This window comes from Bombina bombina, chromosome 7, assembly GCF_027579735.1.
Source record: "Bombina bombina isolate aBomBom1 chromosome 7, aBomBom1.pri, whole genome shotgun sequence".
Classification (NCBI taxonomy): Eukaryota; Metazoa; Chordata; class Amphibia; order Anura; family Bombinatoridae; genus Bombina; species Bombina bombina.
Window position 1 is genome coordinate 38,850,012 of NC_069505.1, and position 21,122 is coordinate 38,871,133.

At 38.6% G+C, this 21,122-nt stretch overlaps 2 protein-coding genes across 2 annotated transcripts in view; one reads left to right on the top strand and one right to left on the bottom strand.

Moving 5' to 3' along the window:
* The window catches only part of TRMT112 (tRNA methyltransferase activator subunit 11-2), a 40,797-nt gene extending 21,122 nt beyond the window's left edge, over positions 1-19,675 (bottom strand). The window contains exon 1 of the mRNA XM_053720049.1: positions 19,506-19,675. Coding sequence (XP_053576024.1) covers positions 19,506-19,580 — 75 coding nt within the window. The 5' untranslated portion in view covers positions 19,581-19,675. The remainder of the gene's footprint in view (positions 1-19,505) is intronic.
* Positions 19,676-19,800: 125 nt separating this feature from the next.
* The window catches only part of PRDX5 (peroxiredoxin 5), a 34,054-nt gene continuing 32,732 nt past the window's right edge, over positions 19,801-21,122 (top strand). Inside the window, exon 1 of the mRNA XM_053720048.1 lies at positions 19,801-19,951. Coding sequence (XP_053576023.1) covers positions 19,859-19,951 — 93 coding nt within the window. The 5' untranslated portion in view covers positions 19,801-19,858. The remainder of the gene's footprint in view (positions 19,952-21,122) is intronic.

Genomic DNA, 21,122 nt, shown 5'->3' on the forward strand with positions numbered 1-21,122 from the left:
TATCCATAGTGCTGAACTTAAAATGGTCCGGCTCCTAAGCTTTAAATTCATGCTTTTTAAATAAAGATAGCAAGAGAACAAAGAAGAGTTGATAATAGGAGTAAATTAGAAAGTTGCTTAAAATTTCTGTAATAACTGAAGTGAAATAAGACCTTAAAGGGATATGAAACCCAATTTTTTGTTTTTCACGATTCAGATAGAACAGCAATTTTAAGCAACTTTCTAATGTACTCCTATTTTCAAAATGTCTTCATTCTCTTGCTATCTTTATTTGAACAACAGGAATGTAAGCTTAGGAGCTGGCCCATTTTTATTGGTAGCACTTGCTGATAGGTGACTACATTAATCCAGCAATCGCAACCCAGCGTGCTGAAGCAAAAATGGGCCGGCTCAAGCTTACATGCCTGCTTTTTCAAATATAGATTACCAAGAGAACGAAGACAATTTGATAATAGGAGTAAATTAGAAAGTTGCTTAAAATTAAAATGTTCTATCTGAATGATGAAAGAAAGAAAAAAAAATTGGGGTTTCATATCCCTTTAAAAATAATCAGCTTTTTCATAACTGGATTTCAGAGCAAAGTAACTATAGGTAGCACTTGTGGCACCAGAAAGGGGAACAAAATAAATAGATCACACTTCTTGCTTTCAGAATGATGAGACAGCTTCTGGTCTGTTACTAGGAATTGGACAGAGAAATAACTTTAAATTTCAAAGTAGAAACCATCTTCTGCAAAATCAAAGGGACAGTTCAGAAACCCCCTCGTCCTGATGTAAAACAGAATAAGCTGCAACCCATGCCCTCCCCTCAGAAAGGTGTGCCCAGCTCAGAACAAAGCCACCTTAATTGTCTTTAAAGGGACGGTAAACACTGAGGCCTAGATTTGGAGTTCGGCGGTAAAAGGGCTGTTAACGCTCCGCGGGCTTTTTTCTGGCCGCACCATAAAATTAACTCTGGTATCGAGAGTTAAAACAAATGCTGCGTTAGGCTCCAAAAAAGGAGCGTAGAGCATTTTTACCGCAAAAGCAACTCTCGATACCAGAGTTGCTTACGGACGCGGCCGGCCTCAAAAACGTGCTCGTGCACGATTCCCCCATAGGAAACAATGGGGCTGTTTGAGCTGAAAAAAAACCTAACACCTGCAAAAAAGCAGCGTTCAGCTCCTAACGCAGCCCCATTGATTCCTATGGGGAAACACTTCCTACGTCTGCACCTAACACCCTAACATGTACCCCGAGTCTAAACACCCCTAATCTTACACTTATTAACCCCTAATCTGCCGCCCCCGCTATCGCTGACCCCTGCATATTTTTTTTAACCCCTAATCTGCCGCTCCGTAAAACGCCGCCACCTACGTTATCCCTATGTACCCCTAATCTGCTGCCCTAACATCGCCGACCCCTATGTTATATTTATTAACCCCTAATCTGCCCCCCACAACGTCGCCTCCACCTGCCTACACTTATTAACCCCTAATCTGCCGAGCGGACCTGAGCGCTACTATAATAAAGTTATTAACCCCTAATCCGCCTCACTAACCCTATCATAAATAGTATTAACCCCTAATCTGCCCTCCCTAACATCGCCGACACCTACCTTCAATTATTAACCCCTAAACTTCCGATCGGAGCTCACCGCTATTCTAATAAATGTATTAACCCCTAAAGCTAAGTCTAACCCTAACACTAACACCCCCCTAAGTTAAATATAATTTTTATCTAACGAAATTAATTAACTCTTATTAAATAACTTATTCCTATTTAAAGCTAAATACTTACCTGTAAAATAAACCCTAATATAGCTACAATATAAATTATAATTATATTATAGCTATTTTAGGATTAATATTTATTTTACAGGCAACTTTGTAATTATTTTAACCAGGTACAATAGCTATTAAATAGTTAAGAACTATTTAATAGTTACCTAGTTAAAATAATAACAAATTTACCTGTAAAATAAATCCTAACCTAAGATATAATTAAACCTAACACTACCCTATCAATAAAATAATTAAATAAACTACCTACAATTACCTACAATTAACCTAACACTACACTATCAATAAATAAATTAAACACAATTGCTACAAATAAATACAATTAAATAAACTAGCTAAAGTACAAAAAATAAAAAAGAACTAAGTTACAGAAAATAAAAAAATATTTACAAACATAAGAAAAATATTACAACAATTTTAAACTAATTACACCTACTCTAAGCCCCCTAATAAAATAACAAAGCCCCCCAAAATAAAAAATTCCCTACCCTATTCTAAATTAAAAAAGTTACAAGCTCTTTTACCTTACCAGCCCTGAACAGGGCCCTTTGCGGGGCATGCCCCAAGGATTTCAGCTCTTTTGCCTGTAAAAGAATAAATACAATACCCCCCCCCCAACATTACAACCCACCACCCACATACCCCTAATCTAACCCAAACCCCCCTTAAATAAACCTAACACTAAGCCCCTGAAGATCTTCCTACCTTGTCGGCAGATTAGGGGTTAATAAGTGTAGGCAGGTGTCGGCGACGTTGAGGGGGGCAGATTAGGGGTTAATAAATATAATATAGGGGTCGGCGGTGTTAGGGGCAGCAGATTAGGGGTACATAGGGATAACGTAGGTGGCGGCGATTTGCGGTCGGAAGATTAGGGGTTAATTATTGTAAGTAGCTGGCGGCGACGTTGTGGGGGGCAGGTTAGGGGTGAATAAATATAATACAGGGGTCGGCGGGGTTAGGGGCAGCAGATTAGGGGTACATAAGTATAACGTAGGTGGCGGTCGGCAGATTAGGGGTTAAAAATTTTAATCGAGTGGCGGCGGTGTGGGGGGACCTCGGTTTAGGGGTACATAGGTAGTTTATGGGTGTTAGTGTACTTTAGGGTACAGTAGTTAAGAGCTTTATAAACCGGCGTTACCCAGAAAGCTCTTAACTCCTGCTATTTTCAGGCGGCTGGAATCTTGTCGTTAGAGCTCTAACGCTCACTGCAGAAACGACTCTAAATACCGGCGTTAGAAAGATCCCATTGAAAAGATAGGCTACGCAAATGGCGTAGGGGGATCTGCGGTATGGAAAAGTCGCGGCTGAAAAGTGAGCGTTAGACCCTTTAATCACTGACTCCAAATACCAGCGGGCGCCCAAAACCAGCGTTAGGAGCCTCTAACGCTGGTTTTGACGGCTACCGCCGAACTCTAAATCTAGGCCTGAGATTTTAATATAAAATGCTTAAAAGGGATACTAAAGCTATATTTTTTTCTTTCATGATTCACATAGAGCAGCAATTTTAAGCAACTTTCTAATTTACTCCTATTATCAATTTTTCTTCATTCTCTTGCTACCTTTTTTTGAAAAAGCATGAATATAAGCTAAGGAGATAGTCCATTTTTAGGTCAGCACCATGGAAAGCACTTGCTTATTGCTACATTTATCCACCAATCAGCAAGCACAACCCAGGTGCTGAACCAAAAATGGGCCGGCTCCTTAGCTTAGATTCCTGCTTTTTCAAATAAAGATAGCAAGTGAATGAAGAAAAAATGATAATAGGAGTAAATTAGAATGTTGCTTAAAATTGCTGCACTATCTGAATTATGAAAAAATTTTTTTTATTTAGTATCCCTTTAATTATGCATAATAAAAAAATGTTCCTGTCCTGTAATTTTAAGAAAAACGGAACCCCATTTTTTTGTTTCATGATTCAGATAGAATATGTAATTTTAAACAACTTTCCAATTTACTTCTATTATCTAATGGGCTTGGTATCCTTTTTTGAAAAGCATATCTAGTTAGGCTCAGAAGCTAACTGCTGATAGATATATATATATATATATATATATATATATATATATACACACACACACACACATATATACACATAAACACAGTCGTGTGCAAAAGTTTAGGCACCCCTGACAATTTCCATTATTCTCATTTATAAATAATTGGGTGTTTGGATCAGCAATTTCATTTTGATCTATCAAATAACTGAAGGGCACAGTAATATTTCAGTAGTGAAATGAGGTTTATTGGATTAACAGAAAATCTGCAATATGCATCAACACGATATTAGAGAGGTGCATAAATTTGGGCACCCTTGTCATTTTGTTGGTTTGAATACCTGTAACTACCTAGCACTTATTAATTGGAACACACAATTGGTTTGGTGAGCCCATTAAGCCTTGAACTTCATAGACAGGTGCATCCAATCATGAGAAAAGGTATTTAAGGTGGCCAATTGCAAGTTGTTGTTCTCTTTGACTCTCCTCTGAAGAGTGGCAACATGGGGGCCTCAAAACAACTCTCAAATGACCTGAAAACAAAGATTGTTCAACATTATGGTTTAGGGGAAGGCTACAAAAAGCTATCGCAGAGATTTAAGCTGTCAGTGTCCACTGTGAGGAACATAGTGAGGGAATAGACGACCACAGGCACAGTTCTTGTTAAGGCCAGAAGTGGCAGGCCAAATAAAATATCGGAAAGGCAAAGGATGGTGAGACCGGTCAAAAACAGCCCACAGACCACCTCCAAAGACCTACGACATCATCTTGCTGCAGATGGCGTCACTGTGCATCGTTCAACAATTCAGCGCACTTTGCACAAGGAGAAGCTGTATGGGAGAGGGATGCGGAAGAAGCCTTTTCTGCACACACGCCACAAACAGAGTCGCTTGAGGTATGAAAACGCACATTTGGACAAGCCAGCTTCATTTTAGAAGAAGGTGCTGTGGACTGATGAAACAAAGATTGAGTTATTTGGTCATAACAAGGGACAAGACAAACACTTGCTACCCACAGTAAAATGTAGTAGATGTTCCATCATGCTGTGGGGCTGTGTGGTCAGTGCCGGTACTGGGAATCTTGTTAAAGTTAAGGGTTGCATGGATTCCACTCAATATCAGCAGATACTTGAGAATAATGTTGAGGAATCAGTCACAAAGTTGAAGTTACGCCGGGGCTGGATATTTCAACAAGACAACGACCCAAAACACTGTTCAAAATCTACTCTGGCATTTATGCAGAGGAACAAGTACAATGTTCTGGAATGGCCATCCCAGTCCCCAGACCTGAATATCATTGAAAATCTGTGGGCTGATTTGAAGCGGGCTGTCCATGCTCGGCAATCATCAAACCTAACTGAACTGAAGATGTTTTGCAAGGAGGAATGGTCCAAAATACCTTCATCCAGAATCCAGACACTCATTACAGGCTATAGGAAGCGTCTAGAGGCTGTTATTTCTGCTAAAGGAGGCTCTACTAAATATTGATACAATATTTCTGTTGGGGCCCACATTTATGCACCTGTCTAATTTTGTTTGGATGCATATTGCACATTTTCTGCTAATCCAATAAACCTCATTCTCATCCTTCAGTTATTTGATAAATCAAAATGAAATCGCTGATCCAAACACCCAATTATTTATAAATGAAAATCATGTAAATTGTCAGGGGTGCCTAAACTTTTGCATACAACATATTTATATATATATCTTGTCATTGGCTCAGCTGATTTATTCAGCTAGCTCCCAGTAGTGCATTGCTGCTCCTTCAACAAATAAATTGGAAAGTAGTTTAAAATGCTATATCTGAATCATAAAAAAAATGTCCCTTTAAATTTAAAGATTGTGGATTTTCCAGTGCTGAAAACTGAACAAGCACACGGAATGCTTCTAACCCTGCTATGTATATGTCCCTGATTTGCAGTTTATCTTATCAGTTCTGCTGATGCCAAATAATGGTGACGTTAACACAATAACAGTGGTAAGTCCTCCAAATAAGGAAAGTGGTAACTTTCAGACTGCTGATATATTAATGTATTGCTGAAAAAATGTGTAATTACAAGATATTTACTGTCCAGTTAATACAGTATTCGCAGGTATAAAAGGTAGAACCTGAGAAATCAAAATTAGATCCCACAGGAGGGAAACTTTGCAGAAGGAACAGATTCTTTGTAAGGTCTAACCACAAATAAAGTCGCGACATCAGGATGAAAGTCTACCCCTCGCTACGTGATCGTTTTGGAACCTAATCTTTCAGGGAGACTGTAGGAAAATGTGCAACTGATATTGTATATAGTATCTATCTGTGCAAACAATACAGATGCTCAAAACCTTCCAAAATGACTTGCTGCCCTTTCCCTTGCAAAATAACCAGTGACTAATATTAAAGGGATAGTCAACCCAAAATGTATATTCAATTATTCCTATGTAGTATGTAATGATGAATAAAACAGCCTATAGCCCATGTTTAATGCGAATATAGTTTTAGTGTAAAATTATTTACTAGTTCTCCAGTATCTAATTTGTTTTATTTGCTTGATATCATTTGTTGAAAGGGACACCTAGGTAGACTCAAGAGCTGCTGATTGGTGGTTGCACATATATGACTCACCCTTTGCATTGCTGCTCATTCAACAAAGGATAGCAAGAGAATGAAACAAATTAGAAAATAGAAGTAAATTGAAAAGTTGTTTAAAGTTGCATTTTCAATCTGAACCATTAACGAACGTTTGAGTTTCATGTCCCTTTAATCTCAAAAAGGAATCAAAATTAAAAAAAAAAAAAAAAAACTTTCATGATTCAGATAGAGCAGTAATTTTAAACAACTTTACAATTTACTTCCATTAACAAAATGTGCACAGTCTTTTTATATTTACACTTTGTGAGTCACCAGCTCCTACTGAGCATGTGCAAGAATTCACTGAATATATACGTATATGCATTTGTGATTGGCTGATGGCTGTCACATGGTACGTGTATGCATTTGTGATTGGCTGATGGCTGTCACATGATACAGGGGGAGTGGAAATAGACATAACAAATTTGTCAGAAAAAAAACTACTATACTACTCATTTGAAGTTCAGACTAAGTGCTATTGCATTGTCTTGTTATCATGCAGTTGTTCATTATGCAAATCTACTGTATGTACTGGTCCGTTAACACCGCCCGTCGCAAGCCACTTCCTACGTCAGAAATGACGATCCCGGCGTTGCTTTAGGCAATGATTCTCCCGGGGGATAAGCTGTGATTGGAGGATGCCGGAATCGTCATTGCTGACATATGAAGAGGCTTGCGACGGGCTGGAGAAACGCTGAAGCGGCTTTCAAGAAGAAAAGGCAAGTAAGTATTTTAAACAAAACCAGTGAAATGTAAAGTTTGATGAATAAAAGTGCCCCTGTTTTTAATAGTATTTTTAAAAACCGGGCACTCATTCCGCAAACTTTACATTCACTTTTTTACTTTTTGGCTAACCTGTTTAGCTTAGGTAATCCTATCTGCAGCCCCTCTGTCATCTGCATACCACATCGCTGACCAGATCAGACCCCCTGTCATCTGCATACCACATCGCTGACCAGATCAGACCCCCTGTCATCTGCATACCACATCGCTGACCAGATCAGACCCCCTGTCATCTGCATACCACATCGCTGACCAGATCAGACCCCCTGTCATCTGCATACCACATCGCTGACCAGATCAGACCCCCTGTCATCTGCATACCACATCGCTGACCAGATCAGACCCCCTGTCATCTGCATACCACATCGCTGACCAGATCAGACCCCCTGTCATCTGCATACCACATCGCTGACCAGATCAGACCCCCTGTCATCTGCATACCACATCGCTGACCAGATCAGACCCCCTGTCATCTGCATACCACATCGCTGACCAGATCAGACCCCCTGTCATCTGCATACCACATCGCTGACCAGATCAGACCCCCTGTCATCTGCATACCACATCGCTGACCAGATCAGACCCCCTGTCATCTGCATACCACATCGCTGACCAGATCAGACCCCCTGTCATCTGCATACCACATCACTGACCAGATCAGACCCTCTGTCATCTGCATACCACATCAAAGGGCAGGCCCTGCTCCTGCAGCCCATCTGACACATACCAACATCAGAGGTCAAATTAGACCCTAGTCCAGCAAGTCAATCTGTACTTCACATACTGACAGACAGCTCGGGCTGTGCAATTCAATGCAAGGATCAAAAGCAAAAAATAATGTTAAATGAGCAGCACATTATATTCGTGTGTGCTAGCTGAAACAATGTATCGCTTTGTCCAATTATGAAACAATTGTAGTAAACCTGTGTTGATTGTTGCAATTGATTACCAAGACCGTTAACCCCTTACATTCGCAAGACTCATCGTTATAAATAAAACATAAGCTAGACAGTTCTAGCAATAACAAACTCACTTGATTCTGAGAATGAAATCCAATGTCAGATGAGATCCAATGTCAGATGAGATCCAGGAAAACGGAACTGTTATATTCACTGTTAGTAGCGCAATTTGTAGCAACAGTCACAGATACTGCCTGTGTTCATAGCAGCATCACGGCTTGTTACACAGGTGTTGAGAAGGGCTCCCCTGCTAAGCCCTCGTTTGTAATGATAAGTAAACAGAAATTAGTTCAACACCTCTGATTGTAACAAAAATAGAACCCAATAATCGAAAAAACAGAAAGGCTGATGAAATAAGTGTTAAAACTTCACCTTTAATTGAAATTCCGTGAGTAAAAAACAAAGGCACAGCACACAGACCTGACTACCGCTGACGCGTTTCCTGCCCTATTGGGCACTTCATCAGAGCTACCTAACAGGTGTGTAAGGACTCCTTAAAAACAGGATGTAAGCCCTGCACACCTGCTGCATAATTAATTATAACAAAAAATGGAAATTTTGTGTGTATTGTGAAATAAACATCCAATCCAACGTGTAAAACAATAATAAACATTATGCATAATAAATAAACTTGAAAATATCGATCATAAACAAAAAAATATATACATTATTATACACTAAGACTATGCTTTCATATAAAATTGTATCATTCAATAGGCACATTAAAAACGATAGTACAATTCAATGTGTGGGGGATAACGATTCTTACTGTAACTAAATACATGAATATTCGTCAATTAATAACATCACAGTGTACTGAAGTTAATTTAAACATGTTGAAAACATATAATATAGAAATACAAAGAGGGAACTGATATTCTAATATACCTTAGTAAATAAACGATGTGAAATGTACATTGTATATACATATATTAGGTATCACACAGAGAGCATAAGCAGTTAAGTTTACCAATGTGTATTACATCATATAAAAGTCAAATGCTATAAAGTATAAACACATTCAAAAAACACATACTGCCTGCTCTCCGGGTGACCAAACTTGAATAGTTTATCACTAAGATTTTATATATAATCTGGGCGATATCAGAATTTATATCTATTATAAGATCCAGATCCTAGGTCTATGTATTGTCAATGAACAATTTGATGTCACTTATTTTATTAATACCAAAAGGAGCACCGGTTTTTAAAGTGTGAATCCAGTAAACTTCTCGTTTACTCAGTGCTGCATATCTATTGCCTCCTCTGGGTCCTAGTTTAACTACCTCAATCCCTTGGAATGTAAAACCAGCTGAACTATTTCCATGTAAAGCAAAGTGCTTAGCCACAGGGGTTTTGGGAATTTCTGCTTCCAGGGAAAGTAAATGCTCTCTTATGCGATCTTTGAGCATTCTAGATGTTAACCCTGTATATTGATAATTACAAGACTTGCAGGTCAAAAGATATATAACAAAAGTAGAAGTGCAAGTAATATGCTCTTTAATCTTAAATGTTTGTCCTGTACAAGTCGAGGTAAAAGTATCGCCACATGTGACATAGCTACAACTCTTACAAGGTCTGACATTGCATTTATAAAAGCCTGGTTTAGATGTTAACCAATTAGTTGACTGTGTGGTGTGTAAGCTCTTCTTGCTAAAATCCTTTCTAGCCATATCACCAATGGTTTTAGCTTTACGAGAGATAAAATTACATTTACTAGAGATGTGTTTTAGATCTGAATCCCTATCTAGGATTGGTAATCTATTCCTAATAATTCTACTGATGTCATCAAATTGTCTGCTATAAGATGTAATAAAATTCACACCATCTTTTAATCCAATATCTTTAACCTTATCTTTCAGTAGACTATTTCTATCAAAATTACTCACTTGTTCCGATATCTTCAACAAACTTTGTTCATCATAGCCTCTCTCTTTCAGTCTAATAGTTAGATCTTCTGCATGTTTCTTATAACTCTCTATGTTGCTACAATTCCTCCGTAATCTGATATATTGACCTTTTGGTATCCCCTTTTTTAAGTGAAATGGGTGGCAAGAATCTGCTCTAAGAATAGTATTACCAGAGATCTCTTTCCTAAAGACCTCAGTAACAATGCCCTCTGCACTGTGACTAAGTTTAACATCTAAATATGGTATGGCATCCTTAGAGTGACTAAATGTAAAACTTAAGTTAGCATCATTCTGATTTAGATATTGCACAAATTTAACTAAGATTCTATCGTCTCCACTCCATAATAAAAGCATATCATCTATAAAGCGTGTATAATAGGTGATATGCTTCTTAAATGGATTTGCAACATTGAACAATTTTTTGTCCTCAAATTCAGCTAGATAGAGATTAGCATACGAGGGGGCAAATTTAGCCCCCATCGCAGTGCCTCTCTGCTGTAGGAAATACATGCCATCAAAAATAAAATAATTATGATGTAGCAAAAAGCTGGTTACTTGCAACATAAATTCTATTAGGCCTGAATCATAGTTCGAGTATTTAGACAGCATAGCTTTCATAGCCAATAAACCTTTATCGTGTGGTATACAAGAATATAAGGACACAGCATCTATTGTTACAAAGTTACAATCTGTATCACATTTACATTCTTGCAAAGACCTGATCAGGTGTTTGGTGTCACGTAAGAAACCTGGTAAAGATTGGACAACTGGCTGTAATTGTGCATCCAACCATTCCCCCAACCTCTCCCCCAGAGAGCCAATAGCAGATATAATAGGTCTCCCTGGGGGATTGGTTAAGCTTTTATGTACTTTAGGCAGGAACTTGAAAATTGGGATTCCAGGGTGTTCTATATATAATGTATCACATATACTGTTAGTGAAAATGTTTTTTTCTATACCATCATCTAACAAAGAAGAAAGTTCCCTTTGAAATTTGACTGTGGGATTAAAGGTTAATTTTTTATAAGTATCGGTGTCACTCAGCTGTCTCATAGCTTCCTTAAGATATTGTTCTTTATTTAAAACAACAATTGAACCTCCCTTATCAGAATCCACTATCACCAGATCTTTATTGTTAGTTATTTTTTTTAGAGCATTCCATTCCCTCTTATTTAAGTTTCTACGTTTATTTGAACTACTTTTTAAATTCTTCTCAGCTAGTTCTGTTAAATCTTGTTCTACTATGGCATGAAAAACCTCTATGAGGTCTGTACGAGAATTTACTGGATAAAAGGTACTTTTTTTTAAATTTTTAACTACCTGTTGTTTAGTTTTATTTGTCTCATTCTCATTATCCATATTAAGATCACATAATGAAGCAATGTCACATAACTCTGAGAAATTGCATTTTTCATTCAAAGACATAGTTACAGGAGGATCTAGTGGACTCTCATCATTACCCAATGTTGGGTCCTTGCTGAAGTGTTTCTTTAGTGTTATCTTACGGACAAATTTGTTCAAATCCATAATGGTGTCAAAAAGATCAAAGTCTTGTGTAGGTGAAAAGCCCAGACCTTTAGATAACACTACTTTCTCAAACTCATTTAATGGATGGTCCGAAAGGTTAATGATCTTTAGTTCTTGTAATTTTTGTTCTTCTTGAATTTCTGACGGCTTGGATACCTTGGTGCCTGCGAAGGGATAGGCACTTTGCTCTTGTCTTCTGTTGATAGTGATATCACCTCCCCGTTTTTTGGCCGTGCTCCCATCTCTTCTTCAGATCTCGATTTTGTTTTAATAGGTGTAGATGTCAACTTAGGTGTACTAGAAGCCACACTATTTGTGCTTTCACTATGTGAGTCCATGGTATCCAGACTTGTAAAAGTGACCTTTTTGTTCTTTCCTTTATCCTTTTTGCCATTCTTCTTTTTGCCATTATTACTGGATTTATTGTTAGAATTTCTGTTTGTGGTGTTCCAATTATAAACAACTTCCAAATCATAATCTTTGCAATCTCTGCCATACTTCTTATATTTATTAGTAGATAATTCTTCTGCAGTCTTGTCCACAGTTTCCTTCAGTTGTTCTTCAAATGGAGTATATTTCGAATCCTCCTTAAATACATCTAGCTGTAATTGCAGCTGATCCAGTTCTCCCAGTATTGTGTCCCTTTGTTCTCTTTTAAAGGTAACTAGTTTTTCCATTAAGATGATAGAACAATCTGAAAGAGCTTGGTTCCATTCCATCATGAATAGAGGAAACTCTTTATGAAATGCCGGAAATTTTTTTAACCTCAGTCCTCTGGGAATTTTTTTCTCTTTGATATACAAACTTAAAAATTCAATGTCCCACCACAATTTTAGTTCTTTAATGTGCAATTTTTCTTTTTTTGAAAACAATGATCCCAAGTCTACTTTAAAATCAATGTCTGGCGCTGTGCCTTTAAATAAGTTATCAAACAGTCTTTTTCTGTTATTTTCATCCTGGGCAGCCATATCTTATTGGAAAATGTGTCAATCTCCAAAAATAAGAATATACAGATAACAAATTGTTTCAATTTAAAGCCTTAAATCAATTGAATCACAGTCCCTGCAGGTGTATATCGAAATCAGAAATGCAAACAGACAGCTCGGGCTGTGCAATTCAATGCAAGGATCAAAAGCAAAAAATAATGTTAAATGAGCAGCACATTATATTCGTGTGTGCTAGCTGAAACAATGTATCGCTTTGTCCAATTATGAAACAATTGTAGTAAACCTGTGTTGATTGTTGCAATTGATTACCAAGACCGTTAACCCCTTACATTCGCAAGACTCATCGTTATAAATAAAACATAAGCTAGACAGTTCTAGCAATAACAAACTCACTTGATTCTGAGAATGAAATCCAATGTCAGATGAGATCCAATGTCAGATGAGATCCAGGAAAACGGAACTGTTATATTCACTGTTAGTAGCGCAATTTGTAGCAACAGTCACAGATACTGCCTGTGTTCATAGCAGCATCACGGCTTGTTACACAGGTGTTGAGAAGGGCTCCCCTGCTAAGCCCTCGTTTGTAATGATAAGTAAACAGAAATTAGTTCAACACCTCTGATTGTAACAAAAATAGAACCCAATAATCGAAAAAACAGAAAGGCTGATGAAATAAGTGTTAAAACTTCACCTTTAATTGAAATTCCGTGAGTAAAAAACAAAGGCACAGCACACAGACCTGACTACCGCTGACGCGTTTCCTGCCCTATTGGGCACTTCATCAGAGCTACCTAACAGGTGTGTAAGGACTCCTTAAAAACAGGATGTAAGCCCTGCACACCTGCTGCATAATTAATTATAACAAAAAATGGAAATTTTGTGTGTATTGTGAAATAATCCTGTTTTTAAGGAGTCCTTACACACCTGTTAGGTAGCTCTGATGAAGTGCCCAATAGGGCAGGAAACGCGTCAGCGGTAGTCAGGTCTGTGTGCTGTGCCTTTGTTTTTTACTCACGGAATTTCAATTAAAGGTGAAGTTTTAACACTTATTTCATCAGCCTTTCTGTTTTTTCGATTATTGGGTTCTATTTTTGTTACAATCAGAGGTGTTGAACTAATTTCTGTTTACTTATCATTACAAACGAGGGCTTAGCAGGGGAGCCCTTCTCAACACCTGTGTAACAAGCCGTGATGCTGCTATGAACACAGGCAGTATCTGTGACTGTTGCTACAAATTGCGCTACTAACAGTGAATATAACAGTTCCGTTTTCCTGGATCTCATCTGACATTGGATCTCATCTGACATTGGATTTCATTCTCAGAATCAAGTGAGTTTGTTATTGCTAGAACTGTCTAGCTTATGTTTTATTTATAACGATGAGTCTTGCGAATGTAAGGGGTTAACGGTCTTGGTAATCAATTGCAACAATCAACACAGGTTTACTACAATTGTTTCATAATTGGACAAAGCGATACATTGTTTCAGCTAGCACACACGAATATAATGTGCTGCTCATTTAACATTATTTTTTGCTTTTGATCCTTGCATTGAATTGCACAGCCCGAGCTGTCTGTTTGCATTTCTGATTTCGATATACACCTGCAGGGACTGTGATTCAATTGATTTAAGGCTTTAAATTGAAACAATTTGTTATCTGTATATTCTTATTTTTGGAGATTGACACATTTTCCAATAAGATATGGCTGCCCAGGATGAAAATAACAGAAAAAGACTGTTTGATAACTTATTTAAAGGCACAGCGCCAGACATTGATTTTAAAGTAGACTTGGGATCATTGTTTTCAAAAAAAGAAAAATTGCACATTAAAGAACTAAAATTGTGGTGGGACATTGAATTTTTAAGTTTGTATATCAAAGAGAAAAAAATTCCCAGAGGACTGAGGTTAAAAAAATTTCCGGCATTTCATAAAGAGTTTCCTCTATTCATGATGGAATGGAACCAAGCTCTTTCAGATTGTTCTATCATCTTAATGGAAAAACTAGTTACCTTTAAAAGAGAACAAAGGGACACAATACTGGGAGAACTGGATCAGCTGCAATTACAGCTAGATGTATTTAAGGAGGATTCGAAATATACTCCATTTGAAGAACAACTGAAGGAAACTGTGGACAAGACTGCAGAAGAATTATCTACTAATAAATATAAGAAGTATGGCAGAGATTGCAAAGATTATGATTTGGAAGTTGTTTATAATTGGAACACCACAAACAGAAATTCTAACAATAAATCCAGTAATAATGGCAAAAAGAAGAATGGCAAAAAGGATAAAGGAAAGAACAAAAAGGTCACTTTTACAAGTCTGGATACCATGGACTCACATAGTGAAAGCACAAATAGTGTGGCTTCTAGTACACCTAAGTTGACATCTACACCTATTAAAACAAAATCGAGATCTGAAGAAGAGATGGGAGCACGGCCAAAAAACGGGGAGGTGATATCACTATCAACAGAAGACAAGAGCAAAGTGCCTATCCCTTCGCAGGCACCAAGGTATCCAAGCCGTCAGAAATTCAAGAAGAACAAAAATTACAAGAACTAAAGATCATTAACCTTTCGGACCATCCATTAAATGAGTTTGAGAAAGTAGTGTTATCTAAAGGTCTGGGCTTTTCACCTACACAAGACTTTGATCTTTTTGACACCATTATGGATTTGAACAAATTTGTCCGTAAGATAACACTAAAGAAACACTTCAGCAAGGACCCAACATTGGGTAATGATGAGAGTCCACTAGATCCTCCTGTAACTATGTCTTTGAATGAAAAATGCAATTTCTCAGAGTTATGTGACATTGCTTCATTATGTGATCTTAATATGGATAATGAGAATGAGACAAATAAAACTAAACAACAGGTAGTTAAAAATTTAAAAAAAAGTACCTTTTATCCAGTAAATTCTCGTACAGACCTCATAGAGGTTTTTCATGCCATAGTAGAACAAGATTTAACAGAACTAGCTGAGAAGAATTTAAAAAGTAGTTCAAATAAACGTAGAAACTTAAATAAGAGGGAATGGAATGCTCTAAAAAAAATAACTAACAATAAAGATCTGGTGATAGTGGATTCTGATAAGGGAGGTTCAATTGTTGTTTTAAATAAAGAACAATATCTTAAGGAAGCTATGAGACAGCTGAGTGACACCGATACTTATAAAAAATTAACCTTTAATCCCACAGTCAAATTTCAAAGGGAACTTTCTTCTTTGTTAGATGATGGTATAGAAAAAAACATTTTCACTAACAGTATATGTGATACATTATATATAGAACACCCTAGAATCCCAATTTTCAAGTTCCTGCCTAAAGTACATAAAAGCTTAACCAATCCCCCAGGGAGACCTATTATATCTGCTATTGGCTCTCTGGGGGAGAGGTTGGGGGAATGGTTGGATGCACAATTACAGCCAGTTGTCCAATCTTTACCAGGTTTCTTACGTGACACCAAACACCTGATCAGGTCTTTGCAAGAATGTAAATGTGATACAGATTGTAACTTTGTAACAATAGATGCTGTGTCCTTATATTCTTGTATACCACACGATAAAGGTTTATTGGCTATGAAAGCTATGCTGTCTAAATACTCGAACTATGATTCAGGCCTAATAGAATTTATGTTGCAAGTAACCAGCTTTTTGCTACATCATAATTATTTTATTTTTGATGGCATGTATTTCCTACAGCAGAGAGGCACTGCGATGGGGGCTAAATTTGCCCCCTCGTATGCTAATCTCTATCTAGCTGAATTTGAGGACAAAAAATTGTTCAATGTTGCAAATCCATTTAAGAAGCATATCACCTATTATACACGCTTTATAGATGATATGCTTTTATTATGGAGTGGAGACGATAGAATCTTAGTTAAATTTGTGCAATATCTAAATCAGAATGATGCTAACTTAAGTTTTACATTTAGTCACTCTAAGGATGCCATACCATATTTAGATGTTAAACTTAGTCACAGTGCAGAGGGCATTGTTACTGAGGTCTTTAGGAAAGAGATCTCTGGTAATACTATTCTTAGAGCAGATTCTTGCCACCCATTTCACTTAAAAAAGGGGATACCAAAAGGTCAATATATCAGATTACGGAGGAATTGTAGCAACATAGAGAGTTATAAGAAACATGCAGAAGATCTAACTATTAGACTGAAAGAGAGAGGCTATGATGAACAAAGTTTGTTGAAGATATCGGAACAAGTGAGTAATTTTGATAGAAATAGTCTACTGAAAGATAAGGTTAAAGATATTGGATTAAAAGATGGTGTGAATTTTATTACATCTTATAGCAGACAATTTGATGACATCAGTAGAATTATTAGGAATAGATTACCAATCCTAGATAGGGATTCAGATCTAAAACACATCTCTAGTAAATGTAATTTTATCTCTCGTAAAGCTAAAACCATTGGTGATATGGCTAGAAAGGATTTTAGCAAGAAGAGCTTACACACCACACAGTCAACTAATTGGTTAACATCTAAACCAGGCTTTTATAAATGCAATGTCAGACCTTGTAAGAGTTGTAGCTATGTCACATGTGGCGATACTTTTACCTCGACTTGTACAGGACAAACATTTAAGATTAAAGAGCATATTACTTGCACTTCTACTTTTGTTATATATCTTTTGACCTGCAAGTCTTGTAATTATCAATATACAGGGTTAACATCTAGAATGCTCAAAGATCGCATAAGAGAGCATTTACTTTCCCTGGAAGCAGAAATTCCCAAAACCCCTGTGGCTAAGCACTTTGCTTTACATGGAAATAGTTCAGCTGGTTTTACATTCCAAGGGATTGAGGTAGTTAAACTAGGACCCAGAGGAGGCAATAGATATGCAGCACTGAGTAAACGAGAAGTTTACTGGATTCACACTTTAAAAACCGGTGCTCCTTTTGGTATTAATAAAATAAGTGACATCAAATTGTTCATTGACAATACATAGACCTAGGATCTGGATCTTATAATAGATATAAATTCTGATATCGCCCAGATTATATATAAAATCTTAGTGATAAACTATTCAAGTTTGGTCACCCGGAGAGCAGGCAGTATGTGTTTTTTGAATGTGTTTATACTTTATAGCATTTGACTTTTATATGATGTAATACACATTGGTAAACTTAACTGCTTATGCTCTCTGTGTGATACCTAATATATGTATATACAATGTACATTTCACATCGTTTATTTACTAAGGTATATTAGAATATCAGTTCCCTCTTTGTATTTCTATATTATATGTTTTCAACATGTTTAAATTAACTTCAGTACACTGTGATGTTATTAATTGACGAATATTCATGTATTTAGTTACAGTAAGAATCGTTATCCCCCACACATTGAATTGTACTATCGTTTTTAATGTGCCTATTGAATGATACAATTTTATATGAAAGCATAGTCTTAGTGTATAATAATGTATATATTTTTTTGTTTATGATCGATATTTTCAAGTTTATTTATTATGCATAATGTTTATTATTGTTTTACACGTTGGATTGGATGTTTATTTCACAATACACACAAAATTTCCATTTTTTGTTATAATTAATTATGCAGCAGGTGTGCAGGGCTTACATCCTGTTTTTAAGGAGTCCTTACACACCTGTTAGGTAGCTCTGATGAAGTGCCCAATAGGGCAGGAAACGCGTCAGCGGTAGTCAGGTCTGTGTGCTGTGCCTTTGTTTTTTACTCACGGAATTTCAATTAAAGGTGAAGTTTTAACACTTATTTCATCAGCCTTTCTGTTTTTTCGATTATTGGGTTCTATTTTTGTTACAATCAGAGGTGTTGAACTAATTTCTGTTTACTTCACATACTGACATCAGATCAGACCATACAGCCTGCCACTCTGACACATAACCAAACAAGAGATCCGATCAGACCCCTGGTCCTGCAGCCCATCTGTCATCTACACACCACATCAAAGGTCAGATCTTGCAACCCGTCACATACTTACATCAGAGGTCAGATCAGAACCTGGTTCTGCAGCCCCTCAATCAGTCACATGCACACAGAAGGTCAAATTAGACCCTGCAACCCCCTCTGTCAGTCACATAAGTCCCTGCAGCCCCTCTATAAGTCACATGCCTTCATCAGAGGTTACATCAGACCCTGGCCCTGCAGACAGTCTATCAGTCACACACACTTCAGAAGTCAAGTCAAATTCTACAGCCCCTCAATCAGTCACATAGCACATTAGAGGTTACATCAGACCCTGCAACCCCTATGTCAGTCACATACCCAGAACAAAGGTCACATCAGTCCCTGGCCCTGCAGCCCCTCTTCTATAAGGTCAGAGGTCACATCAGACCCTGAACCCCCTTTATCAGTCACTTACCCCACATCAGAGGTCTCATCAGACCCTGCAGACAGTCTATCAGTACATATACACTTCAGAGGTCAGGTCAGATCCGGGCCCTTTTGCCCCTCTATAAGTCACGCACCCACATCAGATCCTGGCCCTTTTTCCCTTCTATAAGTCACATACCAACATCATAAGTCACATCTGACCATGCAAACAATCTATCAGTCACATACACAATTCACTGGTGAGGTCAGACCCTGCAACCCCTCTGTCACATACCCAGATCAGAGGTCACACCACAACCTGGCCCACATAAAAAGACAGATCTGCACCGGGGGCCCTGATACCTCTCTGGCTGTACATGGTTTACCTTGGGCATGGAAATCTGTCTCTCAAGCAATACACGCAGGTCTGTGTAGGGAAGCACACTATACGTGTTTGATCAGGAATAAAACACACAATGCTTTTTTAACTAAACACGTGTAGGTTATCTAAAGAGGTTTGCATCAAATGCAGGTCATGATCATCACTAAACACATAGTAGATACATGAAACAGATGTCCCGCAGAAGTGGGAAAGATTACATGAAGCAAGGAAGCTGACACCTGTACCTAAATAATACTGATATAAAACAGGAAACAAAGAACCACGTGTAATTACCCTTATTAGCAGAGGGAACCCACGGGTCACACCGGTCACGTGACTGCGCAGCATATTATGGGTCAGCAGCTTCATTCTCCGGTACCGGCACCCACGTGTTATACAGAAAAACACAACTTCCGGGACTCACAGCTCTAATGGAAGGAAGTTAGTCAAAGCCACTATTGATGTTCTGCGCATGCGTGCGGCTTCCCCGCTGTCCGCTCACATGGATTTGTGCGCCCAGTATACGCACGCGCACGCTTTCTTTAGCCTCAGGGTTTAGAACGCTAGTTTGCGCATGCGCTAATTCTTGGCCTTATACCGCCCATTACCCACCCTCTTGTCAGGTTATAGCCCCGCCCCTTGTTTCTATGGCTCTGAGATTTCCCGTGTCACTCTTACTGCTCTCACCTCTCCGTGCGGTCACCGGGCTATCAACGGTAACACGAGCCATGTCTATCAAGGTACGGGCGCTGCGTGTAAGGGTAATCGGGGGGAGGGAGCTGCTTCTAATTCTGAGGATAAAAAAAGTTTATCACAAATCTAATTATCAGGTGGTCCCGCTGCCTGGTAGTTATGTTTTATTTTGTATTATACCCCTGTTACCCCTCTGCTTGCTGTGCATAGAGCACCGGGCAATACCGCTTATTAGGGCAGCTGGCATTTGTGGTGTGCTACAGGGATACAATTCCGACTAGTGGGCACAGGTATGTTAGGTGGGGGGTAAGTAAAGGTGTGGTGGGCACAGGTATGCTAGGTGGGTGGTAAGTAAAGGTGTGGTGGGCACAGGTATGCTAGGTGGGGGGTAAGTAAAGGTGTGGTTGGCACAGGTATGTTATGTGGGTGGTAAGTAAAGATGTGGTGGGCACAGGTATGTTAGGTGGGGGGTAAGTAAAGATGAGGTGGGCACAGGTATGTTAGGTGGGGGGTAAGTAAAGATGAGGTGGGCACAGGTATGTTAGGTGGGGGGTAAGTAAAGATGAGGTGGGCACAGGTATGTTAGGTGGGGGGTAAGTAAAGATGAGGTGGGCACAGGTATGTTAGGTGGGGGGTAAATAAAGATGAGGTGGGCACAGGTATGTTAGGTGTGTGGTAAGTAAAGATGAGGTGGGCACAGGTATGTTAGGTGGGGGGTAAGTAAAGGTGTGGTTGGCACAGGTATGTTATGTGGGTGGTAAGTAAAGATGAGGTGGGTACAGGTATGTTAGGTGGGGGGTAAGTAAAGATGAGGTGGGCACAGGTATGTTAGGTGGGGGGTAAGTAAAGATGAGGTGGGCACAGGTATGTTAGGTGGGGGGTAAGTAAAGATGAGGTGGGCACAGGTATGTTAGGTGGGGGGTAAGTAAAGATGAGGTGGGCACAGGTATGTTAGGTGTGTGGTAAGTAAAGATGAGGTGGGCACAGGTATGTTAGGTGGGGGGTAAGTAAAGATGAGGTGGGCACAGGTATGTTAGGTGGGGGGTAAGTAAAGATGTGGTGGGCACAGGTATGTTAGGTGGGGGGTAAGTAAAGATGAGGTGGGCACAGGTATGTTAGGTGGGTGGTAAGTAAAGATGTGGTGGGCACAGGTATGTTAGGTGAGTACAGTTGTGTTGGGTGAGTATGGGTGTGTTTGATGAGTTGTGGGTACAGGTG